At 42.2% G+C, this 9904-nt stretch overlaps 1 protein-coding gene across 1 annotated transcript; it reads right to left on the reverse strand.

The window, feature by feature from the left end:
- Positions 1 to 1304: 1304 nt before the first annotated feature.
- On the reverse strand, positions 1305 to 5296 carry LOC109783189 (uncharacterized). Its single transcript, XM_020341789.4, has 2 exons — positions 4698 to 5296; positions 1305 to 3138 (listed from the first exon to the last, which is right to left on the reverse strand). The coding sequence occupies exon 2, from the start codon at positions 3120 to 3122 to the stop codon at positions 1512 to 1514; it is 1611 nt and encodes a 536-aa protein (XP_020197378.1). The 5' UTR covers positions 3123 to 3138; positions 4698 to 5296; the 3' UTR covers positions 1305 to 1511.
- Positions 5297 to 9904: the final 4608 nt, after the last annotated feature.

Genomic DNA, 9904 nt, shown 5'->3' on the forward strand with positions numbered 1-9904 from the left:
TGCCCGTGCACAAGTAAAGGGGTACACAGGTGTGACCCTACTTTTGTACACCGACACCTAGGTACATGTCATCGTCACTGACCTTTGATGATAGTGTATTTTCTGAATGCAAATTGATGGTTTTTGATTGATGCTTATTGCTAGAGTAATTTCTTGTTCCTCATGTTGAATGAGTAGTTATACTGCTGTCAAAAGTACTCCATACACACACTGTCAAAACTGACAAGACGGTGGTGGAGGTGGGAATAAATGTTCCACAACATCTGGTGGATTAGAAAATAAATGTGTGTAGTTTGCTCCACAGCAACTACACACATTGTCAAAACTGACAAGATGTTATACTGTTGTCAAAACTGAAACTGAAAACTGCTGTCATTTTAACTGAATTTCGGTGAAGACATAATTGCAGTGGCTAGTCCTGGATATTGGTGAGAATCGGTCTTGTGGTTGAAATTCTTCCACAAGTTCTGAATATTGTTACATTTGGTCAATCACTACAGTCACTACTGATGTGTAAATTTTGAACTAACTCAAGAAAAGTGAGGTAGAAAATTCATTGTCAGATGTTTGAAAATTCAGTTTCGAAGCTTCAGTTTTGCATCACTGAAATATTGTCTGAAGCTTAGTGTAAATGTTCTATTTCCAGAGTACAAGATCACTGAATACAGTTTCTTGGGGGTCCTATTTTTCAGTGTAAATGTTCTATTTTCAGTGTAAATGTTCTCTGTAATGGAGTGAGAATTAGTTGATTTTTAGGGAGATGACTTAAAAAAATTAGTCAACATTGATTTATGAGGGAGTAGAATTGTTGAGAAAAATGACATTTTGTTCATTGGCTGCTCTATTGGAGTATTGCTTGTCAAATCTGTGAGTAGAAAGTTTAGGGCTATGTCTAGAAAATCATGCTAGTCCAACAATATTCATCAAAGCCACACATACACACACATAAATGCAATTCCACGCACATACAGCAAGCAAGCATGTCATCTGCATTTCCACACCGACTTCGGCAGCAGAACTGTAAATAATCTGATTTCAGTGCACTCATGGAAGCAAGGATTTTCCAATCAATTAACAGTGACAACTGAAGTTGCAGAACAAATAATTCAAACTTCTTTTGATCAAGTTACAGAACAAATAATTCTGTTCTCATTATGTAACTGAAACTTGAGTTTAAGTCATTTTTATAATCAAGTCACCATGTTTTTGTTACTGAAACTTGTGTTGTGCTCTCTAACAAACCTGAACAATGAAACTTGTGCATTCTGTCTATTTCTTCAAATATAAAAAATGATTCAAATAAATCCAAATAAAGCAAATAAATTCATATGATTCGAATAAATCCAAATACTTCGATCCTTTCTTTTCCTACCATTTCTCATTGAACCCATGACACAATACATACATACGACACAAGCCATACACATGACACAATACATACACATGACACATCACATATTCTTATCCTTTCTTTTCCTTTTCCCTTTCCCTTTCCTTTTTCCTTTCTCTATCTAATCATTTCCTTGTTCTATAATGGCCTTGGTGTCAGTAATTAGCTCAGGACTGCAGTATACACCGATTATTTCCTCTCCAGCATTCTGTAGACATTCCTTATGCAGATGCGGCATCTTGTAGTTGTTTCCTCCTTGATCTTTCATCACTTCAACCATGACTGCTTGCAATGTCATAAAGCTTTTGAACAACTTATGGGCATTGTAGTTCTCAAACTCCTCCTCTACACCATGTACCAGTTCCTGTATATTCATAGGCGCTCTGCAGTCGGTTAGGGATTGGAGGGAGCAGTGGAAACAAAGATCTAGAACACTGAGCTCGGGGCTGTTTGGTGGTTGTTGCAATAATCGAATATCCAGATCTGTCTGTGCCACGGCTTCTAGAAAACCAGCATCATTAGGGAGGACATGCGGTGTTGCATTATCTTGTTGAATGAAGATCGTTGTGTCCTCGTCACCGTCAGGCCATTTTTCTTGAATGGTAGGGATTACTTTATTGATCAGGTAATCTCTGCACATAGGTCTAGTAACTTTGACCGGCTTCAACTCTATTGTCCCCCTATCTCTGTTCTGGCTTGTTCGTTGTGCCTCGGTCTGTACCACGAATGGCCAAATGCCAAGTTTTCCATCAAATGTCATCTCCCCATCTTCATTGTAGCGAGGTTTGGCCACAGCTGTTAGAAACATTACCTTCCCAATGCTATGAGTATTGTGCATAGTTCGATTTGGTTCTTCTTCTCCAGGCAGTACGTAGTAGCTACTCTTCACTCGGGTCATATCATACCATTTCTCATCGATGTGGACCATATTTGTCATTGGCTTGAACCTGGGCCAAGGACTTGATATCCATCTTTCATCCATCATGGATAGGCAGAACTTTAGTCTCGCTATCTTGTTTTGTGGCTTGAGGGTGGGTTTGATGGTGCTTGTGATGCGTTTCAGCTCTTGCAGTTGAAATCTGTCATGTAGGGTTGATCGGGGCACACCTAAACACCTGGCTAGAGAACGGATTCTGCTTCTGTTGTTCAAAGGGATTGTGGCTATTCTCGACAGATCTAGTCCTTTTCTCTTCCTACCACTTTTGTTCTTCTTGCTTGAAACATCAACTTCTTGGCCTGTTGCAAGTTGTCGTTTGGCTAGATTCCATATTCTTGTAACTGTTCGCAGGTTAACATTCAGCATAGTCGCAATGCGCACCTTGTCATACACGTGAACCTGTCCATCTCTAAGCTCGATTACTCGAAGAGAAAAGTAAACACCATGTCTCTCCTTGTCTGTCATGTCCTTCCCTCTTGGATTGCCATGTCCATCAGCTTCTTGAGCTTCTTGCACCTCTGCATCTTCTTGTGCCTCTTGAGCTTCTTGCACTTCTGCATCTTCTTGTGCATCTTGAGCTTCTTCCTCTTCAGGAAACCAATTCAATTCAATGTCTTCATCCTCCTCTTCCGGGATCAAGTTCAAATCAATAGCATCACCTTGATGAGCTTGTTCTTCTTGTTGAGCTTCATCCTCCTCTTCCGGGATCAAGTTCAAATCAATAGCGTCACCTTGATGAGCTTGTTCTTCTTGTTGAGCTTCGTCCTCCTCTTCCGGGATCAAGTTCAAATCCATAGTTGTGTGCTCCTGTCTGATCTCATAACAAGCGTATACACGAGATGAATGGTTAGCATATAATTATAACAAGAAAACCATGAAGAATCCTAGACAAAAAGGAAAGAAACCAAGAAAGGGAAAAGTAGATATTAAAAGTACTCCTTGTTCATAAGCAACTACAGATCCTACTACATCTCTCTTTTTTTTTGCAGGGACCAGGGCCAGGAATTAAAAAGAAAACAAAAGCAGGGGTCAGGAGTACATCTCAACTTTTACTGTATTTCTTGTTGACAACTAGTGCAGGTACACATTCTGAATATTGAAATTATCTTCTGTTAGTTGAAACAATATTTGGAGTATTTATGATGATCAAAGTGTTTCTTACTCAAGTGTAATTTGTTGCCTCATCCACCATTTAGTATCCCCTGCTTGACTCAAGCTCAGAATCTAGGAGTAGAATAGAGTAGGCTTCAATTTGTCAAAACTGAATTTTACTCACTGAAAATATGACAGTGGAGTACTGTCCAAACTGTATTCACTGTCTAAATTTCATTGATGTCAAATTTTATTTATGTGTCAAGTTTGACATCAACTTGACTGAACATCAACTTGACAGATCAAAACCTGACAGAAATTGACAGGTTTTGGAAGAAAATGACAGGTTCTGAACATCAACTTGACTGAATAATATAGTGTCAATTCTGATTGTTAACAGCAGAATAATACAGTTAATAACAGAGTAATGGAGTGAGAAATCTTACTGTAAATTCAATTACTGTAGTTACTGAAACTTCACTGTAATTATGCAAATGAAATCATTATTCTGTAAATTCAGTTCAAAGAATTAGCCTAAATGCACATTGATGCTCATTCATCTTCTTTCTCAAAGTTAGGCTTTGAACTTTGGTGATTCTCTAGTTCAAAGCACTTTGAGTACTCCACAAAATTCAGTCTGGTGTTAGATCATTTACTGTAATCCATTCATCAAAATTCAGAATGGTTCATGACAATATTTTACACAGAATGTTCAGACATTGTTACACAGAATGTGTTACACAGAATTTTTGAAGACTCAATATGCATTCAGATTGATAATGCTAATTACACAGGAGTAATTGCTAATCCATTCATCAATATGGTTAATCTGTAGCATAAAAAGTTCTTGTTGTGCTAGTTAGTGGATGGATGCTTCAGCAGAATATTCAGGTCAAAAAACGTGTTAATGGACAACCACAAAGGGAAACTACAAGTGTTGTTTTCTGCAAGAACCCACATATTTTTTACTACATCCTTTTTGTTTTCAGCAACTACAGGTCCTACTACATCTCCTCTCATTTTTTGCAGGGGGCAGTGCTAGGAATTAAAAAGCAAACATAAGCAGGGGCCAGGGCCAGGAGTACATCTCAACTTTTGTTTCCAACTAGTGCAGTTGCATGATCAGTTGAACCTGAACCTGAACATGTTCAGTTAACAGAACCTGAACATTTTAACCTCCCCTCTCCCTTTTCAGGTGAATGTGGATGTTGCACACTATTGTGAAGGTGTAGCACTGCCCAATTCAATTTCTACTGCACATTTCGACTACAAATTCACCTTTTCAACAGCAGAGGCGGGGCAGAGGACTCAGACGACGAGGAGGAGCAACAGCATCAGACGTCGAGAACTTGATCAGGGGGGCGTCGGCGTCGTCCAGCAGCAGCAGCATCAGAGGCTGGAGGGGATGGCGGCGGCGCAGAAGGAAGCGACGGTCGGGGACTTGCCCAAATCCCGCACCGGCGGCCACGGGCGCGAGGAAGCGAGCAGAGGGTGAGGGCGCGGGCCGCACCGGCTGGGGACGCGAGCAGGGTGACGAGGGAAGTGCCGTCAGCCGTGGAGGAGGCGCGCGTCCAGTTGGTCGCCGCGGAGGAGCAGTCGCCTCCGTGCGGGTGGCAGCCCAGCTCGCCTCTGTGTGGGCGGCGTAGGTGGGCAGGGGCGCCACAGATTGGCAGCGGCAGCGCAGGTGGGCGGCGGTGCAACGGCGACGGAGGTGGGCGGCAGCGCGCTGGGCTGTACGGTGGCTGCCGACGGCGCGCTGGGCTAGTTCCTGCCGGCGGGCGACCGGAGAGGAGGAAGAAGCAAAGGGGTTAATTAGCATGAGATTTAAAATCCTAAGGTTTTGTTTTGCAAAAATCACAATAAACTATGCCATGGACAACTTTTCCCGGACGGAGGGAGTACTATAAATAAAAATAAACTAGTTCTTACTAAAAATAAACTAGTTCAACTAGTTCTATTAATTTTTTTTACTAAAAATAAACTAGTTCTATTGATTCAACTAGTTCTTACTAAAAATAAACTAGTTCAACTAATTCTATTAATTTTCTTACTAATTCTATTAAACACTTACTAAAAACAGTAAAAAAACTATATTGAATTTTTTCTCTAAACTAAACACTATTACCCTAATTAACATCTAGTTAAACCCTACTGCCCTAACCCTACTTGCCTAGTTCTTAAGCATCTACAAGTACTAACTAATTAGATGAACCCTACCTAGGTTCTTAAGCATCTACAACTACTTAAGCACCCATTGATGAACCCTAGGAATTTGTCCTAAAAACTAATTAAGCATCTACAACTACGAGAAGTGCATCGCTGCACGCAGCGGTAGCTACAAGCACGGCATCCACGGCGGCAGCAACTTCGCGATTCGAATTAGGGAGACGCGCTAGTTAGAGTATAGATGAACGTTGGCTATTGTATATGCGTATTGGAAGGACCATGACTGACAGCATAACCTGACACAAGCGGACAAGCCGCAGGGTCTGTGCAGCACGGGCCCTCAACTCATTTTATCACGTAAGACCATAGTACCTACAAAGCACAACAGCGGCCAAAGGTTGCCGAAGTCCACATATATCATAGTTTCTCCTTGACAAAAGCTTCCCCACCAGATAAATCGAAGAGACTACACAGTGAGCTAGCAATTTTTGCCAGCTTTTCAAATTGCCACGAACAAATCTATCAGAAGAAAATAGAGTACCAGAAACAAAGAATTATTACCATGGATTGCCATGACACACCATTGCCACTAACAAAACTATCAGATTTTGTACCCGAACCTAGAAGCCCGTAGCAGCCACGTAAAACTTGCAACAACAAAGTAGAGGACGTCTAACTTGTTTTTACAGGGCTTGCTGTGATGTGATATGGTCAAGACGTGATGATATATAAATTGTTGTATGAGATTATCATGTTTTGTAACAGTTATCGGCAACTGGCAGGAGCCATATGGTTGTCGCTTTATTGTATGAAATGCAATCGCCATGTAATTGCTTTACTTTATCACTAAGCGGTAGCGATAGTCGTCGAAGCAATAGTTGGCGAGACGACAACGAAGCTTCGATGGAGATCAAGGTGTCAAGCCGGTGATGATGGTGATCATGGCGGTGCTTTGGAGATGGAGATCAAAGGCACAAGATGATGATGGCCATATCATATCACTTATTTGATTGCATGTGATGTTTATCTTTTTATGCATCTTATTTTGCTTAGTATGGCGGTAGCATTATAAGATGCTCTCTCACTAAATTTCAAGGTATAAGTGTTCTTCCTAAGTATGCACCGTTACGACAGTTCGTCGTGCCAAGACACCACGTGATGATCGGGTGTGATAAGCTCTACGTTCACATACAACGGGTGCAAGCCAGTTTTGCACACGCAGAATACTCGGGTTAAACTTGACGAGCCTAGCATATGCAGATATGGCCTCGGAACACTGAGACCGAAAGGTCGAGCGTGAATCATATAGTAGATATGATCAACATAGTGATGTTCACCATTGAAAACTACTCCATCTCACGTGATGATCGGACAATGTTTAGTTTATATGGATCACGTGATCACTTAGATGATTAGAGGGATGTCTATCTAAGTGGGAGTTCTTAAGTAATATGATTAAATTGAACTTTAATTTATTATGAACTTAGTCCTGATAGTATTTGCATATCTATGTTGTAGATCAATTGCTCACGTATAGCTTCCTCATTTTATTTATGATATGTTCCTAGAGAAAACTAAGTTGAAAGTTGATGGTAGCAATGATGCGGACTAGGTCCGTGATCTGAGGATTATCCTCATTGTTGCATAGAAGAATTATGTCCTTGATGCACCGCTAGGTGACGGACCTATTGCAGGAGCAGATGGAGACGTTATGAACGTTTGACAAGCTCGGTATGATGACTACTTGATAGTTTAGTGCACCATGCTTTACGGCTTAGTACCGGGACTTCAAAAACATTTTGAACGCCACGGAGCATATAAGATGTTCCAAGAGTAAGACACGTTAAAACTCTCGGGCTCAAACGGATTAGGGGAGACATAGGTTCAACCCATAGGGGCATCTTAGGAACCTATTCCACAAACTTCGGAAGTAAACAACACAAGCTCGAAAGCAGAGCATGGTTGACAAAAGGAGAGGATACAATTTACCAAAGGCATTATGTATCTGGGAAAGAACTTCACGAGGTTCTTTGAATATGAAGGACACTGTCGGATGATAATCCAAATATGGATCCGGCGATCCACAACGGAGCTGATGTGAGTATCGATATTCAATCAGAAGAAGGAATAATGCAGAGGCATCGGATTTTGGGAATATCTGATAATTCCAAAGCTTAAATGCAAAGGAATTATGATTTCCAATTCGGGGGATCAAAAGCAGATGCTCTAATCAAAAGACAAGTAAGTAGAAAAGACATAGACCGACAATCATTCAAGGTTTGATTTGCCGAGAACTAGCTCATGCCCGGAGTGGAGTCTGAGCCAGAAGGATAAATAATTACCAAGGAATAACTAATGAATGTGTGCATTCACGCATGTCGAATCAATAGGATAAGAATGACAAACTCAAAGGAGTTTAATGAATATTGTTAGACATATGGAATTAACCATAATGCAAGATGATAAGGAAGAACAGGAGCAATAGGCTACTGAGGATTATCGGAAGAACGAATAGTATCCCAAAGAATTTGTGAAACACATAAACAACTGGGGACGAACGGATCCCCGGTAAGTGTGAGGAATTATTCACACATGTATTCATGCGGAATAGGAGCTGCAAGGCAGCAGGCACAAAGGATTCTCGGAATATCCGAAGTATTTCAGGGTATCTTGTAATAACAAGAACAATTGGAAATGAAGGTATGAACGACAAGTGTATGCAGCTATCCTTAGGGATTTATCGGTGATATGGAATTGCAACGGTGAAGGCACAAGGGTTTTGGGGAAACATCAGAGAGTATCTTCAAAATCTTCTGGTGCAGCAAGCGATCATCTGGACTGAAGGGGCTCTCCGGGAGAAGTATTTTCGAGAACCTAAGGTTAGTTTTTAGCAAAATCATTTAACCCGAATAGAAGCGAGATCAGAATCCTAGAGTATAGACGAGGAATAAAAGATCCTAATACCACCCAATTGGCAACGTGGGCCCGTAAGCCACACAACCATGTTAGTAAAACCGTTTTCAAGTACTAGACTCAACTTCGGCCAAGGAGTTGGAAGGGGGCTACCTACAGGCAGTCGGCTCTGATACCAACTTATGACGCCCTCGATTCAATCGTACACTAATCATACACACAAATGTGTACGATCAAGATCAAGGACTCACGGGAAGATATCACAACACAACTCTAGACACAAATTAAAATAATACAAGCTTTATATTACAAGCTAGGGACCTCGAGGGCTCGAATACACAAGAGTCAGCGGAAGCAACAATATCTGAGTACAGACATGAGTTAGACAAGTTTGCCTTAAGAAGGCTAGCACCAAAACAACGACAATCGAAAAGGCAAGGCCTCCTGCCTGGGAGCCTCCTAACTACTCCTGGTCATCGGCGGCCTCCAATGTAGTAGTAGGCACCCTCAGTGTAGTAGCAGTCGTCGTCGAAGGTGGCGTCTGGATCCTGGGCTCCACCATCTGGTTGCATCAACCGAAAAGAAGAAGAAAGGGGAAAAGGGGGAGCAAACCAACCGTGAGTACTCATCCAAAGTACTCGCAAGCAAGGATCTACACTACATATGCATCGGTATCAATGAAAGGGGCTGTATCTGTGGACTGGACTGCAGAATGCCAAAAGAGAAGGGGAAAACCTAGCCTATCGAAGACTAGCATCTTCTGGAAACCACCATCTTGCAGCAACAGGAGGGAGTAGAGTAGCATAAAGTAAAGTAGTAGAAGTGTTATCAACCTCGGCCAGAGATCCTTTCTCGACTCCCTGTGAGAAAGCAATCCCAGAGCCATACTATCCATTTCTCATATCCATGTCTCATCTCAAGTATCCAGTTCTAGTTGTATCGATCGGGATACAACTCCGAGCGTCCGTTACCGTAGGACAGGCTATCGATAGATGTTTTCTTCCCTGCAGGGGTGCACCAACTTACCCACCACGCTCAATTAACTCCAGCCGGACACACTTTCCTGGGTCATGCCCAGCCTCGGCCAAACATTACGCCGCAACCCGACCTAGGCTTAATAGAGAGGTCAGCATGCCGGACTAAACCTATGCCCCCAAGGGTCATGGGCCATCTCCCCGGGAACTCCTGCACGTTGCGTACGGTCGGTGAGCAGACCTAGCTACCTCCTTAAAAAAGGCAGGTGCTTACCAGTCCAACCCGGCGCGCGCCGCTCAGTCGCTGACGTCTATTAAGTTTCGGCTGATGCATACGACGCAGAACGCCCATACTATGCCCACGTGATGGTTAGTGCTATCAGGCCAGAGGCCCCTCGGATCAAATATCCAAATCGTAGTGGATTAGGAACG

This window comes from Aegilops tauschii, chromosome 2, assembly GCF_002575655.3.
Source record: "Aegilops tauschii subsp. strangulata cultivar AL8/78 chromosome 2, Aet v6.0, whole genome shotgun sequence".
NCBI lineage: Eukaryota > Viridiplantae > Streptophyta > Magnoliopsida > Poales > Poaceae > Aegilops > Aegilops tauschii.